The sequence below is a fragment of the Exophiala bonariae genome (genome assembly GCF_035927105.1).
Source record: "Exophiala bonariae strain CCFEE 5792 chromosome Unknown scaffold_16, whole genome shotgun sequence".
Classification (NCBI taxonomy): domain Eukaryota; kingdom Fungi; phylum Ascomycota; class Eurotiomycetes; order Chaetothyriales; family Herpotrichiellaceae; genus Exophiala; species Exophiala bonariae.
In genome coordinates, this window is record NW_027042491.1 from 503,438 (window position 1) to 522,658 (window position 19,221).

General features: G+C 49.2%; 10 protein-coding genes across 10 annotated transcripts; 3 read left to right on the forward strand and 7 right to left on the reverse strand.

Moving 5' to 3' along the window:
* Positions 1 to 74: 74 nt before the first annotated feature.
* Positions 75 to 1,842, reverse strand: LTR84_003478 (uncharacterized protein; the record flags this gene model as incomplete). The annotated part of the gene is made up of 2 exons (XM_064847066.1): positions 75 to 1,761; positions 1,814 to 1,842. 2 exons carry the CDS (start codon positions 1,840 to 1,842, stop codon positions 75 to 77), a joined length of 1,716 nt encoding a protein of 571 aa, XP_064705419.1.
* A 337-nt stretch (positions 1,843 to 2,179) lies between these two features.
* On the reverse strand, positions 2,180 to 2,779 carry LTR84_003479 (uncharacterized protein; the record flags this gene model as incomplete). The annotated part of the gene is made up of 1 exon (XM_064847067.1): positions 2,180 to 2,779. One exon carries the CDS (start codon positions 2,777 to 2,779, stop codon positions 2,180 to 2,182), a length of 600 nt encoding a protein of 199 aa, XP_064705420.1.
* A 339-nt stretch (positions 2,780 to 3,118) lies between these two features.
* On the reverse strand, positions 3,119 to 4,360 carry LTR84_003480 (uncharacterized protein; the record flags this gene model as incomplete). The annotated part of the gene is made up of 1 exon (XM_064847068.1): positions 3,119 to 4,360. One exon carries the CDS (start codon positions 4,358 to 4,360, stop codon positions 3,119 to 3,121), a length of 1,242 nt encoding a protein of 413 aa, XP_064705421.1.
* Positions 4,361 to 5,947: 1,587 nt separating this feature from the next.
* Positions 5,948 to 7,432, forward strand: LTR84_003481 (uncharacterized protein; the record flags this gene model as incomplete). The annotated part of the gene is made up of 1 exon (XM_064847069.1): positions 5,948 to 7,432. One exon carries the CDS (start codon positions 5,948 to 5,950, stop codon positions 7,430 to 7,432), a length of 1,485 nt encoding a protein of 494 aa, XP_064705422.1.
* A 339-nt stretch (positions 7,433 to 7,771) lies between these two features.
* On the reverse strand, positions 7,772 to 8,713 carry LTR84_003482 (uncharacterized protein; the record flags this gene model as incomplete). Its single annotated transcript, XM_064847070.1, has 1 exon — positions 7,772 to 8,713. One exon carries the CDS (start codon positions 8,711 to 8,713, stop codon positions 7,772 to 7,774), a length of 942 nt encoding a protein of 313 aa, XP_064705423.1.
* Positions 8,714 to 9,721: 1,008 nt separating this feature from the next.
* On the forward strand, positions 9,722 to 11,137 carry LTR84_003483 (uncharacterized protein; the record flags this gene model as incomplete). The annotated part of the gene is made up of 2 exons (XM_064847071.1): positions 9,722 to 10,253; positions 10,308 to 11,137. 2 exons carry the CDS (start codon positions 9,722 to 9,724, stop codon positions 11,135 to 11,137), a joined length of 1,362 nt encoding a protein of 453 aa, XP_064705424.1.
* Positions 11,138 to 11,405: 268 nt separating this feature from the next.
* On the reverse strand, positions 11,406 to 13,379 carry LTR84_003484 (uncharacterized protein; the record flags this gene model as incomplete). The annotated part of the gene is made up of 10 exons (XM_064847072.1): positions 11,406 to 11,612; positions 11,676 to 11,702; positions 11,752 to 12,024; positions 12,088 to 12,347; positions 12,404 to 12,470; positions 12,526 to 12,578; positions 12,628 to 12,679; positions 12,730 to 12,778; positions 12,840 to 12,943; positions 12,993 to 13,379. The coding sequence occupies 10 exons, from the start codon at positions 13,377 to 13,379 to the stop codon at positions 11,406 to 11,408; spliced, it is 1,479 nt and encodes a 492-aa protein (XP_064705425.1).
* Positions 13,380 to 14,243: 864 nt separating this feature from the next.
* On the forward strand, positions 14,244 to 15,511 carry LTR84_003485 (uncharacterized protein; the record flags this gene model as incomplete). Its single annotated transcript, XM_064847073.1, has 4 exons — positions 14,244 to 14,405; positions 14,457 to 14,624; positions 14,681 to 14,824; positions 14,876 to 15,511. 4 exons carry the CDS (start codon positions 14,244 to 14,246, stop codon positions 15,509 to 15,511), a joined length of 1,110 nt encoding a protein of 369 aa, XP_064705426.1.
* A 502-nt stretch (positions 15,512 to 16,013) lies between these two features.
* On the reverse strand, positions 16,014 to 16,934 carry LTR84_003486 (uncharacterized protein; the record flags this gene model as incomplete). The annotated part of the gene is made up of 1 exon (XM_064847074.1): positions 16,014 to 16,934. The coding sequence occupies one exon, from the start codon at positions 16,932 to 16,934 to the stop codon at positions 16,014 to 16,016; it is 921 nt and encodes a 306-aa protein (XP_064705427.1).
* A 177-nt stretch (positions 16,935 to 17,111) lies between these two features.
* On the reverse strand, positions 17,112 to 19,041 carry LTR84_003487 (uncharacterized protein; the record flags this gene model as incomplete). Its single annotated transcript, XM_064847075.1, has 3 exons — positions 17,112 to 18,519; positions 18,572 to 18,675; positions 18,730 to 19,041. The coding sequence occupies 3 exons, from the start codon at positions 19,039 to 19,041 to the stop codon at positions 17,112 to 17,114; spliced, it is 1,824 nt and encodes a 607-aa protein (XP_064705428.1).
* Positions 19,042 to 19,221: the final 180 nt, after the last annotated feature.

The window sequence follows — 19,221 nt, forward strand, 5'->3', positions numbered from 1 at the left end:
CTACATTGGGCATTTGATTTTTTTTGGTTGCGCGTTAGGTGCTCTAAACCCTAGCAGCCGGCCGATCGAGTATCCTACAATCCCGGCCAACTGCCCAACCCACCACCCCCAAGCTCGAAAGCCTTCGCAGCCTTCAAGACCCCAATATCATCCCACCGCTTGCCGATGATCTGCATACCCACAGGCAACATACCAGGACTCGTCGCCGCATCACCACCATCACCACCTCTCGCCGGCACCCACCCACAAGGCACATTCAGCGCCGGATGACCCGTAACATTAAACGGGGCCGTATTATTGGTCGTGCCAACGACCAACTTAAACTTATCCATGACACTACTGCCACCGAGTTCCTCCGGGCGAGGATCCGGCAACGGCGGCGCGACATTCGGCGTCGTGGGCGTGACGAGCACATCGAACGACTCAAGCGCAGCATCATACGCGGCGCGCAGCTCAAGGACATGCCGGTGCGCTTTCGCCTGCACGTTGGCGCCGTACTTCTCGCTAAGGAACGTCTCCGTCAGAATCACATTGATGACGGCCGGGTTCGCGACACGCAGCAGCTCGTACATCTCCTGGTCCGGCGGCCACCGCAGCGACAGGTGTGGCATGTTGTGGCTGAGCACGTCCGGGACGCGGCCCCCGACCGCCAGCCGCGCCATGTGGTTCCGCGTCGCGGCTGTCCAGATTGCGGCGCCTAGCAGGTGCATTGGGAGTGAGATCTCGGAGACTTCTGCGCCTGCGGCTCGGAAGTGCTTAATCGCGGCGGAACGAACGATTTCTGCGACTTCGGGCTGTGTCCCGGGCGAGGTGAGTGATTCTTTGATTATGCCGACTTTGAGCCCCTTTCCGGCTTGTGAACTTGATTTCAAGGCCGCGCTGTAGTCGAGGACGTTGTGCCTGAGTGGCGTTTCTGGAGTCATGCGTCCATCTAGGCCATCGTATCCGGCAATCGCGGTGAGCACGGTGGCGATGTCCTCGAGATTTCTCGCCATGGGCCCCGTGAAATCAATCATGGGATGAAGGCCCGCAATCCCGGTATATGGTACGAGACCGTGCGTGGGCTTCAATCCGTAAACACCGCAATAAGCCGCTGGGACACGAATACTCCCGGCCTGGTCGCCACCGATTGCAAGGTCGATGTCTTCACCTGCTTCTTCCAGACCCGGCACCCCCGCCGCTCTCGCCACTCCCAACGCCAATAGTGCCGCTCCACCGCTCGTGCTGCCTCCTGTATTGTAGTTCCGCAGCCAGGGGTTGTGCACCGGCCCGTTGACAGACGTGTACGACAGCGGCATCAGGCAGTAGTTCTCACATGTCGAAGTCCCGGCGATGGTGACGCCCGCCTCGAGAAGACGTCGCGTCACTGTTGCGTCGATGGTGGCGATGGGATGTTTGCCATCGCGGGAGACGAGTTGTGGGAAGGTTCCACATGTGTGCGGCAGGCCTGCCACTGAGACATTGTCCTTGATGGTGATCTTGCGGCCTTTCAGTATATCCGAGGTGGGCTTCTCAGCCACGAGTTCTGCTTGATGGCTCCATGCGTTCAGGTTATTGTGTTTCGCTTTTCGATATTGTCGCCCACCGACTGTGGGTATCGGTGAGAGCCGTGGGTCCACGTAATCGGGCAATGCATCGACATTCGCGGCGGTCACATCGGCGGATTGCAATGCTAGCAGGAATGCATCTTCGTCACTCTTCGAGATGATGAAGTTATTCTTGGCCGCGGCATCATGGAGTATTTCAAGACTGACGCTTGAACTGTGCTTTTTTTAGTAATGACGCATTGCTGCCACCGAATTCTGAGGCATACTTTTCGCCGTCGAAAGCAATGATCGACATGGTGCTTGAAGTTGATGTTACAACTTTTCGTAAAGAATATCCGTGATATTCGATGATTTTCAACGTGCCAGATAAAGGTTCCGTTCAACAGAGATGAAATGGAATGACTCGCCTCGTGGGTGAAGGAGCAATATCAAGTCGCGGATCTCCATGGCGCGGCGTACATCTCCATAATTCCCATGTGCCGCGGTAGCACTTTCGGAGATCGCGTCCAGAGGTTCGCAATGAATTAATGTTGTTCCAGCTTGCCCAGCCATGTAAAAGTAGGCGAGAATTTTCTTTCCAAGTGATAGATATCCGATGCCCGATCCATAACGATGTCTTGAGTGGAGCGGTGTCAACCCTGTGCATTTTCAGGGACATCCTCAAGCCAATTCCATTCCACCAGCACTCTTCCTTGATCAATATCTGCCAGCGTTGCAAAGACTTCCATAGTAATGTCGATGTCGGTTGGTTGACAGCCTGTGCATCTGTCGACCACAGTCAAGTCCACGCTCTTATTGTCCCTTCTGGCTCTGATCTTTTTCCCACATAGAGGATTTGCATTAGGATTGGTTCCCACGCTCACCGCGTCGAACACAAGATGTGACACGGCCACAATCTTGTCGCCATCCTTCGACGTGACGCCGCATGCGCCCAAACCCGGGTCATAGTATGTAAGGTCTCCGGTATATGGTCCGCCTCGTCCGGAAGGTAGAGGGAGATTCTGAGTCTTGCGGCGAGTAGAAAGTCCGGCTGCAAGACCGATGATGAGGATAAGGAGCGCGAGGACTGCGGAGATAATGATAATGCGGGTTCTTTTCGATAGACCCTTCCATCTTTCCATCAGTGTCGGCTTTTTCGGATAGATTCGTGCTGACTGAGGCACGGGAACGGGTTTGCGACGGACAGTCGCACTTCGCGCAGCCTCGGTCGCATTGATATCTGCTTCAGTCATGGCTGCAAAACTTTTATGTAGATTAAATATATTTTCACATCAAGCTGTGCATTTCGTGAGAAGGAGTGTGACACCAGTGCAGTCGCAGCGACCATGGTTTTTTGAAAAGGATCGCCGCCAGAAACAAGGAAGCAACGTCTTGCATAAAGAATTGGTTGGCGTTCCGATTCCAGCTAAAAGGAAATTGCCGGTGAGGAATTGGTGGCTCGCTTATTACCGTGGCGTTGGTGGTTGATTGGGCTGCCCCTTGTTTACCCCAGACACCACATGCAGCAATTATATTTATTCCCAGAGCCATCAGCTTTGATGTGTTATCCAGGAAGAAGTCTTGTATATATTTCATAATAGCAGTATATCTATGTCCATTCGCCTCATAACATCTCGCCAGTCGAGTCCGACATCTCCAGCGTTACAATCCTGCTCTATTCCAAGAGTCTCGCGATCCGCCCAAACTTGGCGAACCACCGAATGCATGTCCGTTCGATTACCAGCAAATACCATTTCACTTTGACAAAAGTAGCGAGATGCCAAATGCTGATCTTCACTCGTAAAGGCTTCCGCGGCTGCGATAAACACTGGCCAAGCTGAGACTTCACCTCCACCTGCGTCCATGAACTTTCCAACATTTGTAAGCACTTGATGCACGTAACTGGCCACTGCTGATGGAGGACGTTGGAGAACGACTCGGCACAGGTGAATCATTACAGCCCCGTCAAAGATTTGTGAATGAAGTTTGACGAGAGTCTGTGTTGGTGATGGCATATCAAACTCGAGCTCTTCATTCGATGATTGCTCTGCCTCCAATTGATCATCTTGGAAGTTTTCAAGCTGTTGTATTATTTGATAGACTTGTTCGAGTGTTGCCGGGCTCATGTCCTGCGATTCAGTCCTGCCGCTGCGTGCGATTTGTACCTCCAACAAGCGAATTTGGTGAATTGCTTCCAGATGACGGGCGTTTCCACCAACTGTGCACCCAAGTCGTGGTTCGGTCATCATCTCGGTGAGTAAATTGTGCACTGGGGAGACAGGCGTTTCAAACACAGCGCCAGAGTTGTTTGCAGTCTCAGCGAAAATGATACCGAGCACAAAACTTTGCGTCACTATCCAAGAATCCCATGACAACGACCATGGTCTATCAGGCAGATATTGTGATACAAATCCAATGGCGCCTCGATAATGCTCACGCCAGCCATGTGAATTGTTTTGAAAGACATGCTGAACAGCGATGAGTGATAATACCGCGGCTAAGACGCTGGTATAGTCATCAGTTTGTGAGCTCAAACTATTGCGGAGCTCTTTGATCGCCACTCCAATATATTTCACAGCATGGGCTTTCTCGCCCGCACAGTTTCGAGTACCTTTCAGATGAGCAAGGTGAAGGGCACCCTGAGCAAGTGTTGCAAAATATAATGCGCGTGCCCCTGCAGTCGCCTTCCGGGACCCGATTGCCAGGTAAGTTGACTTCCAAGGGTTGCCGGCAGCATCAACAGGTACCATGAGTGACGAAACATGAAGAATGTAATGGTGAAGGAAGCGAGCCTCATCCTTGTCATTCATGGTAATCTGAGGCAGAGGTCTCATAATTGACCACTTCTGCTTATGATGTTGGTGAAAGTCGACGGTCTTGTCGCTCTGCACACAAGTGGAAAGGCTCAGCTGAGAGGTTATCACCCATTGATCACTCGTTCTAGCTTTCTCTTGCGCAAGGTGTAAGGAATGTGGGCTTGTCGGGGTTGAAGATTGAGAGTCTGTGGTTGACCCAGAATCGACATCACCTGAAGCATCACTAAGGGTGGTGGAGAATTGGCTGCTCACTGAGTGATACTCTCCACAAAACGATGAATCTTCATCGCTCGGAGGGGGGATGTATTCACTTAGGTTCACATCAGTCAAGGCCGGGCTGCTATTGTACTGGAATGATGAGAAAGGCGTCCGAGCTTGGTGCAGGCGATAATGGCAGCAGTCTTGATTGCATTGAGTGATCAGATGGTCAATCTCCTTCGAGCTCCATTTTGGATGATTCGCCCAGGTCAGATGAGATGGATATGACCTTCGCTGGCAGGGTGGGTACTCTCCACTAACGGGGTCGACCCAAGCTAAACGGATATGATAACCTTCACATATTAAATGCGAGCGCTTACAAGCCGAGCATTTTGGCTTCAGGGTATCACAGCGAACGTTTCGTCGCCGACAAGTCCAACAACCGGCAAAAGTTCTTGTTGAGGACGTCTTTGGCATATCGAAGAACACCTGGTCAGAATTCCATTTTGTAATCACATCTGTATTTCAACACATAGCAGTATTGTGAGAATTGCAACCGGCTTCCTAATGGCCAGACACCCGACTTCGTGAATCAGGATGGTCAGTAGGAACTTCGTGATGCTCAATTGAAAAGTAAATGAGTTGCTCAGATGGGGGACTTAATCTTTCGGGATCCTGAGATGACCAGTTGGAAGGTCAGGCCGCCCAGGTTCAACGCAGAGGAGCAACATCTCCAATTCAAAACGGGCAGCCCATAACGAAAGCCCTAAAAAGTACCTAACGTGGATCATTTGGCAATCCGATTGGTTGTAGAACCTGATTTTCGCAGTTGGGTTCGTCGGCTCAGCCAACTATGGTATCCTCACAACCTCCTTCGACATCAGTTTGAGCATTGCAGCATGGAATATGAGATATTGCACATTCTGTGATGCCCTGTTCAGGGAAGCCAAAGTTCAAAATCAGCTCACGTGATTTCGCGTTTGCCAAGAAATCGCGTAGCGCGGTAGGTAGTTTGACCGTGTTGACTTGAGCTTGAAATTCAGATGGATGAGTGAAGGGCAATCGCATCTCAATTCATAATCCAAACATCGGTGAGAATTGCCCTTGGCAGGCTGAAGACATTTGAGACCTGCAGCTTCGTCCTTGAACATAATCAGGCCGAAACATGAGGCTGATCTCTAGTAGGGTGAATGAGGTGAGAAAAGATCTGAGAAGTGATTCAAAACAGGCTGGACTGCCGTCATAGGGCGCATTTCATCATCTCCTTAGTGATGTTGACCAGTCATTACTTTTTCTTGGAAGTTGCCGCTACTTGGATCAAGTAACATCAAGGCTTCATGGTCTTTCTTCGACAATTAAATCTCACCTCACTCCTTCAAGCCCAGGGCGAGTCAAGATACGACCGCGATGACATCATCGGACTCCTCTCTCCCCATCTCGACTGCGCAACATGAATTGCTCTCCCCGCCTCCGTCACCGTTCTCTAACCCCGAGCAACCTATAATCGCCACGGGTCACCTGGGTATGATCATCGAGAATGAAAGTCTTCTTGAAGGTGTTGCTCCGTCGTCAGACCCAACGATAGGTGCACCGACAATCAAGCCCGAAAACTCAAGACCAAGACGGCGGATAACGTATGTGTCCCGACACTTTGCGAAAGATGGGCAAGAGAAGGCGCCTCGCCGACGTCCACGAGCATCTGGCAGCCAGACTCGGAAATCTAAACAAAGCAAAGAAGAGACAATGGACGGCCGAAGCGTTGAAGCATCACTGTCCTCACCACCAGTTACTCCCTTAAAACCACAGCCACGCATATACTATGGCTATAATATCGACGATTTCTCTTCTGACTCGAGTCTTACCGATGTGCCTGACGACTTCGATGATCTTGCGGACCCCTTTTTACCTCCACCTACCCCTGAGTTACGCCCGACTATCGATTCGAAGGCCAAAGGAAAGAGGATACGCAGTCCCACCAAGTCACCTTATTTTCCTCATCCCCATAAGCACCGTCCAACCTTCCTCTCTACACTGCCATTCCCTCCATTGGCTCACAAGAGATTCGGCCTAATGCAGGAGCGATTGGCTCATGATCCATTCCGGCTCCTCATTGCGACCATATTCTTGAACAAAACTCCTGGTGAGCGAGCAATGCCCATTTTCTACCAGCTGATGAGTCGCTACCCAACCCCTGCGGAACTTGCTGCAGCAGAAGTTAGTGACATCACCGACATCATATATGTATTGGGATTCCAGAACCAGCGTGCACGAAAATGTGTCGAAATGGCCAAAGTATGGCTCGAACGTCCACCAGAATGTGGCAAAAGATACAGAAAACTTAACTATCCCAGCAAAGGCGATGGAAGAGACGTCAAAGACAGTGATGTTATCGATGACCATGATAATCGTGTCGCTTGGGAAATTTCTCATCTTCCTGGCCTTGGACCATACTCACATGACAGTTGGCGGATGTTTTGTCGTGACAAATTACGTGGTGTGTCGAGTAGTTGGAACGGTGAAGATGCCGAGGATCCCAATAGTTTCGAACCAGAATGGAAGCGAGTTCTTCCTTTGGACAAGGAGCTACGAGCTTACTTATCATGGGTTTGGATGAAAGAAGGGTGGATTTGGAACAAGGAGACTGGGCAACGAACGAAAGCCAGTGATGAACTCATGGCTCGAGCCAACGGCGGTGGCATAATCGTCGAGGAGAAAGACTGTGAGCATCTAATTGTGAAAAGTGTGGACCCAGAAGCCGTGAGCATGCTTCAGGGAGAGAGAACTGTAGAACACACAGCGGGCGATTTCCTACCGAGCACCCAGATCATTGTCGAACCAGAGAAACCCAATTTGGAAACGCCAGACGATTCAGGAAATGTTCAGAATACCTGAGATGTTCTAGGCACCTATTTAGGATGGTAGCAACCAATGCGACCAGGTGATGGGTCGTCCTTCTCTAGGATTACAATATCCAACGCCGCCGCTCCATAGCATTTTGGCTACACATGATACAAAAACTTGCAGCTTGTTGAAAAAAAAAAATGAAAAATTCTCTCTGGAGTCAACCAAATTCCAGCGTCTGCGCCAAGAGGAAATTAACCACCTGCGTTAGGTAGGTAACGTTTCAACAGTCGCGCAGCGGTGCGACTTCTTTTCGCCGTGGAGTATCCGCTTGAGTTAATAGTAGATGCTCGTGAGATCTAATTGTGAGCACGTAAGCCACCCGATCGATTAATGGTTGCGTCTCCTGAAGCCGAAGCGTCCAGGTGATCTTGATCCGCTTCCCATCGACTCCTTCTCACGGGTATCAACTCCAGGGTTGACCTGACTCTTCCTGATAGCCTTCCTCTTGCCCGTACAGCAACAGACGCCGCAGCAGGTACCAACTTGCATCAAGAATCCGAGCAAATTAAACCCCGTCCCTATCCACATGAACGCCAACATCGGGATTCCCAAACTCGCTCGAATGTTCAAGTCTTCCGCTACGGAGACCTTGTCTTTGAAGATGACGAACATGACAGTTGCAATCACCGAGCCCACAGCAGTGAACAGTAACGATGCAAACGTTATGATCGTGATTGGGAGCTGGCGCAAGAAGATACGGCGAGCTTTATGCTGCCATCGCGGTTTCTTGGAGAATCCCAATGGTGCGAGGAAGATGCAGAGGAACGTCAATATCGTGCCAATGAGGAAACATGCGAACATCCATGTGCTGGCAAGCTTGACCAAGTTAAGGACATCGACGATTTCCGTGGGCAGCGTTATGGAAGCTCCTGCCAAAAGCTCGTTGAGAATGATTTCGACGGGGTTGAACCAGTACAGGGTTTGTGTCGGCGAACAATGAGTGATTCCCTGACCGGCATATCCCTCGCAGAAGTTCCAGAGTCCGACTTGGTAAAAATCATGCAGTCCGATGGATTGAGCAATGGAATTTATGAATACGGCATTCGGTACTGATGCAGGAATAATGTTGGCCAGGTCGATCTTCAGAAAATATGTATCTCGGATAACGGGCTTGTCATTAATATTTCCGATCTCAACGAGGATAAGAAAGATTAATGCTATTAGATAGCTCAGTGCTGTGAATATTCGAAGACCGGTCGGTTTAGGCTTTTGGTAGCCAACAACATCGTCGTCTCGTGGAGGTTTTTCAGATCTCGAGAACATGCCCATCGTGGACTTGGGCACCGTCCAGTGCGCTGCAAGTCTCCTCTATCCTATCGACCGTTGGGGTGCCGTGGTTAACGTGAAGTTCTGAAGTGTCGATACTATCTATCTAAGGGAGTGAAAATAATACTTGCAAAGACTGCCCAGAGAGCATTTGGGCTGCTAGATGCGTCATGCAACAGGTACACGCAATGATGGTCTCAAGCATCGAAAACAATTCTCACCCTGGGTTGTCGGATCATGGATGACAGTTGCCCATGTGGGCGCCTCAGACACCACTAGCTTCAAGCCTTTTCCGTGGAGTGTTGTTGATGGTCGGGTCGCTTGTCATAAAAAGCGGATGTTTGACATCATATCGAGGTCAAATCCCGAGTCTAACGAGTCGTTTCGTGTCTTGGAAGTACAAGTGCAAGCCTTATCCTGGCCCGATCGACGCGTGGCGGAACCTTGTTTGTTCAACCATTTCTCAAACTTTGGCGACCTAGGAGTATCGGTTGCTTCAGATCAAGAGACTTGTGCACAATAATCCAAGGTAAAGAGAAGATCTATACATGGATACCATGACTTTGAACGAGACCTCAGCTACGGCAAGGCTGGGTGAGCTATACACCGCCAATACACGAACTCGCCATCCTCGAGTCGGAGTTAATTGTTTGCCACAACAAATTTCTTCCAAGACCCGTTCACGCGTCATCGTGGCTGTCATGTTTTCTTCATGCCAACGACCCATGCTGTATCCACCTCGAGCAGGTCTCCACTGCAACAGGTCCACGGGATGAAATCAAACCTCTTCCGGCTGCCGCATCAGTGCCTCGTTATCATGGCCCTTGAATCTTGACCTCATGTACAAACTGATTCTTTCAAAGTGGAATTCTTGTTGTCAGAAAAGTTGAAAATTAATGAAGAACGTTTTTTGAAGTACGTGGCCGGCAAATTGAGCCAGACGTCTTGTATTTTCAGCCTGGTTGGATTTCCTAACGTCTTCCTGGTCAATTATCACACACATAGGCCACCATGAGGGCCAGCCTCTTAGTGATTGTCGGCTTTGTGCATCAAGTATTCTCACAATCGATTACATTATCAGGAACAGACACGGCAGCAGCGACGTCGACTGCCCCCGACTATGTCACCAGCGGCGTTACATATGTTGACGAGTCCAGCACATTAAGCATCACATCGACCGGAGACTATGGCTCAATAACAGACCTCTCCAGTGCCATAGCATCCGCCAATGGCACGATGTCCTCGAATGCCACCACGACAGGAAATTCCACAAGTGCTACGCAGACTTTACTTGTTGGCTCTGCAAGGACGACGACTGCTCTGAATGGTACTGCTGCAGGAAACTCTACTGCTTCCGCAACCTCGAGTGCCGCACAGCCTTCGAATACTGTGCCTTGTAATGGTTTCCCGGAATTTTGTGCACGCAAATACAGCAATATCACGCATGTTGCCGCTCACAATAGCCCGTTCGTACGTCCTGGAAATCTGGCGGCGAATCAAATGCTCGATGTTGAGACGCAACTTAATGATGGCATTCGAATGCGTAAGTTTACTATTTCACATTTGGTACTCTGGGAATCGACTAACCATTTTCAAGTCCAATTTCAAACACATTTGGAGAACGGCACTATTTATCTCTGCCACAGCTCATGCGAGATCTTGAACGTCGGAACGCTTGAAGACTACCTCCGCACGGTGACGAGATGGCTCCGAGCCAACCCTTATGATATCGTCACGATCCTAATGGGCAATTCCGACGTACTAAATCCCCACAACTATACAGCACCAGTAATCAACTCCGGCCTGATCGACTTCGTCTACACAGCGCCCACCCGCCCAATGCCTCTCGACTCCTGGCCCACCCTCAGCGAGATGATCTTCTCCAACTCCCGCGCCGTCGTAATGCTCGACTATGAAGCCAACCAGGAGGAAATTCCCTGGCTCCTCGACGAATTCAGCCAATTGTGGGAAACACCCTTTTCGCCCACCGACCGCGACTTCCCATGCACTGCACAGCGCCCACCGGACCGACCTCGCGAGAACCGTGAGGATCGCATGTACATGATGAACCAGAATCTGAATCTCGATGTGTCGCTCGTGGGAGTGAGCATCGACATTCCAGCCTCGAACATGCTGAACGAGACCAACGCTGTTGAAGGGTACGGGTCCGCAGGCTGGAGCGTGCTTAACTGTACGAGAGAGTGGAATCGTCCGCCGACTTTCTTGCTTGTGGATTTCTACAACATCGGGAATTTCAACGGGAGCGTCTTTCAGGTCGCGGCTGATGCTAACGGGGTCACCTATAACAGGGACTCCTGCTGTGGACTGGAAGAGCGACGCACTAGGAACGCGGGAAGCGCTACGGGAGTACCGATCGGATGGATCCTATCCCTTCTCTGTGCCGTGTCTATGGCTGTTTCGTTGTAGTCGCCGTGCGTTGCGGTTCCATCGATTACTGATGGTGATCCACGAATACCGGCTCGATAGTTTGCCGTATGGACTGGAATGTGTGCATTTTGGGAAAAGCGTTGTAGGTGCATAGCGTTTGGTGTTCTGGAACCTTGTGGGCCACTGATGTCTAGATCCTTACTATTCATGTACTCTTATTCTTAATCTATCCCTGCTTTATAGGCTTTCATCACATCCTCTACGCATCCAGGGTCGTCCACCTTTGCCCCTCGTATCTTTGCGTACATCAGCCCTCCTTAGCCACCTGCTCGCTCGATACATGAGTATCCGTCACGTCGCCGTTCCCTGCCGCAGCAGCCCTGGCTTTGTCGCCCCTCTTCACAAAATACCAGGCCGTGCTGACAGATGCCACCGTACAAGTAAGCAGAGCGATCGAACATGAAAAGCTTACTCGATACGTCGGACCGAACTTGGATTGGTAGATTTGTGGTCCCTACGATGATTGTCAGTGAATGGGGGAGATCAAGCACGAGGCTGAAGTCTCGATCCGACTTACCACTATGCCCATCAGTTGACACGAAGCCTTCGCATTGTTAGTCGTCAAGCAAACATATCCTGTCGTAAGAACTCACATTTGTAACCCCAATAGCAAGACCAGCCGTAGTCGTGCCTCGTGCTGCGCGAATTCGTTCTGGCCAAATGATTGCGAAGAAGCTCTGGGAGGCAGCAGTTGCAATCATGACGAAGATATACTTGGCGACCTTGTGCTTGACCGTGATCAAAAGGATGTAGCATATGATTTGCAGCACTTCGACGCCGATTCCAGCAACCCAGGGGCTCAGACGTTTCGTATGGATGAAATATGCAAGGCCGCAAAGGATGATAAAGACCATGGTATAAGGTGGCTAGAGAGTAGTAATATTTGTTAGGAACGGATATATCAGCAAATGGGTAATTTGGTGTCTCACCATAGTCATCAACTGCGAGTTAGCAGTCCCAGAGATCCCAAGCTCGTAGATGACCGTTGGTAGTACGAAGGAGATTCCCCACCCTCCGATGCCATGGGTGATCCAGATCATGAGAAATGGCACAAAGGTCGGGTCTTTGAACAGAGCCTTGACCTGCGAGAAATCCCAGGTCTTTGCGTTCATCGTTGGGGCCTCGGTGGGCAAGGATGCCAGGATTGCCTCCTTTTCGTCCTTGGAGAGGAATTTGACCGTCTCGGGATCTAGCCATTGTTAGTCAGTTCGTCTCTGAGTGTTTGAGCTGTTGCTTGGTACTGACAGTTTGGTAGGTAGAAGAATGTGTAGACCGCACAGAAGAGGATTGGAAGTCCTTCGAGAATAAAGACCTGGACAGGCATTAGTACAAGCGGTACCTCGGTGTCCTAACAGTCTCTTGCTCACCCATCGCCAGCCAGCAAGTCCACCAGCCCCATTCATGAATGATATACCGTAGGCTAGTCTTGTTAGCTGTGCTTTTGATTTCCAGGAATGAGTAGATCTTACCGAGTAGTCCACTAACAGTACCAGAGAACATTCCACATGCATAGAAGAATGCCTAGAAAGTATTAGTACAAATTAAGATACCAAAATGAGGCCCAAACGAACAATTCTCAATGGCAGTTTATCAGTGGGATACCAGAAGCTCAAATGGTACCTGGTAAACACGAGTCAGATCAACAGCCACATCACTTTCTCATCGCCGAGGAGGGACTCACAGAACACCAGGATAGAATCCAGCCTCAGCGGCTCCCAAAAAGAATCGGCAAGCTAGAATACCAGCATAGTTCTTGGTAGCACCTTGACACATGGAGATAATGCCCTATCTTAATGTCAACATCCGAAGGGATACCATTGCTCGATCCACGAACCCAAGTAATCATGATCCTGCTCATCCACACAGAAGGAGAGAACCTCTTCAACGCCAGTGTCGCAACTGGCTCGAAGAACATGTACGGGTAGTAGAAAATACTCAATGTCCAAGCCCATTGTGAGCTGGTGAGATTTCCAAGCTGCTTCTTGATGCCCGTGCCCTCCTCAAGGTTGATAATGGCCGTATTGGTGATATTGGAGACGTGGATTCTCATGATCAAATATACGAAGGCATACCATATCAACAGACGCTTGTCGACCTTGCGCCGGGCTTGTTTGGCAATTTGTTCAATTTCTAGTCCACCGTGCTCTTCCGAGGAAAGAGAGTCGGTGGATATGGCGTTAACTGCCTTGTCGCCGGCGATCGAGTCCTGCGGATTCGACATCACGTATTCTCCGTTGCTTGGAAGGCAATGCTAGGAAGATGAGGAAGGATAGACTCGATGATTGGAGACAAAATTCGAGCCTCGTGCGAGTCAAAGCGATCACCTTATGCAGTGAGGACAGAACTTGATATCCGAGCACGCCATTGTGGATCGCCACGTTGATTTTTTCTCTAGATATCTTGGAGTCGATCCTGCGATAGCTAAATGAAGGGTAATATCCCTAGAGACGGGATTGGCAAACCCTATGTGAATCCACAGTAAGATACACTATTATCGGAGAAGTTCGCATACCATCTCAGGGGTGCCAAAGACATGTTGATGACGGTCCTACTGCAGGGCACAATGTGTCCACTCCAAGTTGTGAAGGTCTCACGAGAACGAGCTGCTCAGTATCGTTTCGGATGGTAATCTTCAGATGTTTGCAAAGACTTTTTGCAAATTTCAATCCATACCGTAAAGAACGCTGTTCAGATGCAGAATCGGAAAACGCAAGGCTCGCGGAGACATATGCGTGATCTCGCACAGATAAACGGCTCAACGGCCCAGTTACCGATCGCTAGTATTTCCAGACGGCAATGAAAATCCACTGGCAATGTGTAACGAGAACAATTCATTTGTTAAGGCTGTTCAATTGGCTGTTCCATGGTCTTGGAACGGCGGGAATCCGCTGGATGGATGAAAACACCATTTGAGTCTCCGATTGCGTGCTTCGGACATCTCCCGCAGCGCATGTCGATCCACTCAGCGCCAACTACATCTAGTATGATGTAAATGCATAACCAGATCATATCAATCTTTCCGTTTTCGTTTGCAGAGTATCGATAATAGCAATACACTTTGGTACCAAAATTCGAATTCGAGAAAATGCCTTCAGCCACGAGACAAGAGCCGGTTCCGTTGCGAAAATGGCGGCGACCTAGCAAAACCCAAGTCGATCTGCCTTGGGCGGATATCCAACTTATCGACATAACGAATTTCGACGCTCCAGGAGAAAAGAAGAGGTTGGCAGAGCAATTGCGCAAAGCTGTAGGTGTTATTCATGGTCGGACATTGCATGCACTAACTAATCCTTGACAGGTGCATGAAACTGGATTCTTTAGTGTCATAGGGACAGGTCTTACCGAAGAAGAAGTCCAACGACAGTATAACATTGGACAAGCATTCTTTGACTTACCTGTCGAGGAGAAGGATCAACCTCAGTATAAGTGTGATTTTACCGTGGGCAACTATTTCGGGTATCGGGCGGTAAGTTAAGCCTTCCTAGTCGGCCCGTGATCAAGGTCCACTAACTTCCTATGCAGCCATATGAGAAGAAGATAATGTCGACAGAGGTCAAGGATATTGTGGAATCTTTCAACATCGCCAAATACATTCCACAATACGCCAATGAAGCCCGCCATCCATTTTTCGATGCATATCGAGAGGAGATCGAAGAATTTTCTCGGGTAGGTCCATCGCTTTTCGAATTGCAATGAATGCTGATTGAGGTGATGTAGAAAGCTTTAAGTATCGGTAGCAAGATATTCACGTTGTTTTCGATCATTCTTGACTTGCCAGAAGACTATTTCTCTTCGAGACATGAATATGATTCTCCAAGCGAGGACCACCTGCGGTATATGACGTATCATCCCCGGACAGCTGAGGAAGACGCTCAGGTCGAGAACACATGGTCGCGAGCACACACAGATTTCGGATCTTTGACATTACTCTGGAGCCAAAATATCGCTGGGCTGCAAATCAAGACCCAAAGTGGTGAGTGGAAGTACGTTCCGCCCGTGGACAACGGCATCATCTGCAATGTCGGCGACACACTCGACTTTTGGTCTGCAGGATACTTCAAATCGACAACGCATAGGGTAGTCCGACCGCCTCCTGATCAGACAGAGGTGGACCGATTAGGGTTGTTTTACTTCGTCCGGCCGGGTGATAATGTTGATATCAAGCCCGTGGCTTCGCCTTTGCTGAAGCAACTGGGCCTTGTGAGAGAAGATCAGGAAGACGCAGAACCTATCACTGGACTCCAGTATGTACGAGAACGAGTGAAGAATTATCACAATCACACCGATTATGCAGATATGCGAGGTAAGAAATTCAAGATTGGGAATTTGGAGATCGAGGATGAAGCAAACTGATATCCACTTGGTCCCGTTCACCCGAAAACCAAGGCTGACGGCTACCCATCTTTCCGAATATGACGGTTTGGAACGGACACACGGTTGTCGCGCAATACACTATGTTATATAGCTCTTGATACACTGGGACTGAAGAGTACCTGGGCCAGTCACTGTAAGCAATGTACTACTTCAAAGGGAAATGGTGAACGTAGAACGCTCACCATGTCAACAGAAATGACGTTGTTTGTACTTGCAAGACTGTTGATGCGGACCTTGATTGGACTGGACCATCCAGCTTTTCTAGTAAGTGATCTTTCCAAAGACCGATAGTATAAATTGTAGCCCTTTAGAGATGATGCACTAGGTCCTAACAAGTCCACCTCATGTCCATTATAGCATAAGATATACGTCCTGCGTAGTCTCCAGAGTTCGTTCCAACACCGGGACTCTAATATCAAATGAGTAACCCGATTGCGAAAAGATTACCTTATCCCTTCTTCCTGAGCTATCTGGTTCTGTGTCAACCCCCATTCAATTTGTCCAAATACTTGTCGAAGCGGCCGCTGACCTCAATGACATATTCCAGATGCTTGTATGTCAACTTCTCTCCTTTCCATTCGGCGTACTGTCGCGCTGTTGTTATCGCGTTCCGGATCTGTCGTCCGTTCATCTCTTCTTTCGCGAGACGCTGCACATTGTCTCGCAGTTCTGATATGTCGATATCCTCCTCAAAACCCTCTAATCGAGTGATGAAATTGCTCCAGATCTGTTGTCGTTGGTACTCCTGTAAGTCAGCGTAATGGAGCGCAAGCTGGATCCGAGACCTGAACGCCTCATCGAATGTTCCGACGCGATTACTTGTGAGCACGAGAATTCCGTCGTAGTATTCGAGGACGTGTAGGAAGACGGATACAAGTGCATTCCGTGCTAAGTCTTCGAGCGTCCGTTGTTCCAAGAATACATCAGCCTCGTCTAGAAGCACGACGCAGCCCCATATTTTCCCAAGGTGAAGAACAGACTCGAGATACTGCTCTACCTCGTCAGCCTTAATGCCTATATCCCCGCAAGTCACTCTGTATAAAGGTTTTTCGGCAATTTCGGCGACAGATTCGGCGGTAAGAGTTTTGCCAGTGCCCGGTCCGCCGTGTAGAAGCAATATCAGTCCATTCCCTTTGTCTTCGATGAGGTCAGTTGATTTCTCGATGGATAGTTGCTTACTGACCAAGGCCTGGATAAGGTCCTTAGTTTTGCTTTCAACTACCAAGTTCTTGAATGCGGCCTTGTTCCATTGCACATCTGAGAGTTGATCGACATTGAGGTCAAGCCACTTTTTTCGACGTAAATTGAAGCCTTTCAGTTTCAGCGGTACAACATACTTGAACTGGTCATCAGGCGGATCGTCGGCGATCATCTCTTCCTCCGTCATCCTGAAATCTGACATGTCGCTCTGAAGAATCGTATTTGACGAGTGGACTTTTTGATATGTCTTCATGTCAATCATATACCTCTCTCGTTGGTTGCCAAGTTTGTCATTCGATTTGACTTCCAAATACGACATGGGCCGGCACAACCGACATTTCCAGAATGTCTCTCCGCGTCTGCTAAGCTGCTCTTTGATCTAGGGTTCGGCGAACTGTAGTGGATAGATGCTTAGACGATTGATTTCCTGCACGTTTTGTTTGAGACCAGATACTTCAAGAGCGAGAGTAGTCTTTTCACGATAAAAATGACCATCATACGACCAAGACCAAACTGCGATCTCCCAAATGTATGTTTTGGTGGTCGCATCCTCTGATTCGTTGATATTAGCTTTGACAGGTCTTTTGCCTTTCTGCCACATTCGATCTTGCTTCTGTGCCTTTTTATCGCGCGGCTGTCCAAGCCACGAGTCGCAGATGTAACCCTTGATGTTCTCGCGCTCTCTATAAACGAGGACATCGTTCGGTTTATAGAAATAGCACAAGTACTCAGCAGAGAACTGCCCTTGGGATATCATGGACTCAGCAGCATTATACAATGCTCCATAAACATCCCAGATATAGGTTGCCAAAATTTCCAGCTGCCTCCGTATTGTGTCGTTAGCCTGCTTTTTGATAGTCTCAAGATCTTTGAAGCTGTGGAAGAAAAACAGAAATGGACTAGATATCTCAGACATGCTGTCAAAGCTTTTCAAAATTGCATCGTATTCAGGCCGAGAACCTAGAATCATCCTGATAGCATTAGACATCTCATCACTCACTGGCCACAAAACCTCGCGATAATGCTTAATCTGCGTCGGTAGGACGCCATTTTCGGTGATTTCTTGGTCTTCGAGCGCTTTGTTGTGTATCTGTCCAAAATCCCGATAAACTACAAGGGTTATTTCCTTGTGACGCTCCAAGTAGAGTTCGATGTTTTTGATTGGAGATGTTGAATACAGTGTACCCCCATCTCCAAATCTATCCCGAGGATGATCAAGATATGGTATCGACATCTTGTCGCCTTGCTGTATACGAAAAAGTATTTGCACCTTTTGAGGCTCTTCACTTTTTGGGACGCCCTCTAGTCGTCTTGCTTTCGCTTGTAGGTGGATAATATGCTCTTGCAACTGTTCTAAGCTCATTCCTTCTCCATGCTGAAGTGCTTGCTGATTTTGGGACAGGCTGTTAGCTGTCTCGAGCCCCGTGGCACTTTGCACAACGCTAGTACTCAGATCACCTATGCCAGCCTGAAAGTTGTACTCTTCGTGAGTACTGCGAACTGAGGTTTGCGACCGTCTTCCAACACCAAACATATTGCTTGGGGGTTCAACAGAGGTTCTAATGTAATCCGGCAAATCCAGGGTACCAGGGTCTGACTTTGCTGGGGATTCTGGTTCCTCTGGGAATCCAGTTTCGATTCTTTCATTCAAGTCGAGCAATATCGAGCCCAAGTTTCCTCCAGAATTTTTCCCTAGTGCGGCTGAAAGTAGTCTTACTGCATGAAGACCATCCTCGGTATGGTCATCCGAGACTGTGAGAGCGATGTTTTGAAGGTCGTTCTGTTGACTGTTGAGCGTTAGCTTGATCTAAATTTTAGAAAGGAGGTTCTTTCCTGGACCGAGCCAATACCAGCAGTTTGTGAAGTACCAGCGATTCAGCACTAGCCTGTGTCTTACGCGTTTTTCGGAAACGCCTAAACTCTTCCGGTATTGCTCTCTGCCACTATTATGGGTCATTGTGCCCGATGTTTCTGAATATAACTTTTGGGTGACTGACCTCTCTGTGCGGATAATAATGGCTCTGGGTGTAACCTTCGTCCTCAATTTCACCTCCAAAAAGTCCTGCAACTCCTCCTCTTGCTATGTCTGTGTCTTCTTCTTGCTCATCAAGTTCGCTGGTCTCAGACTTTTGACACGACTCTTCCTCCTCCGCCTCCGTTTCTTCCCCTTCTTTTTGATCAGACCATAGAATTCCGAAAGGGTCGGACGCCTCGGCGAAAGTGGAAGACGGAGTGCGATCACGGGGTGATTCTGCAGCCTGATAATTTGGGCAAAGTCGTGGATGGAGCGTTGATGGGATGAAGTTCATTTGCCTCAATTTGTCAGATGCAACCGTGAGATTCGACCCGAACAGCGACGTGGTGCACAAGAAGAGTAGGTGTACGAGGAGTGAACGGTCCGAAGAGATCGCAAAGATTCATGGTCGCAGACGCCTGAAAGCTGCGAAGCCCCTTGCGGGGTCGTGTGCATCGAGAAAGCCTCGCGCTGG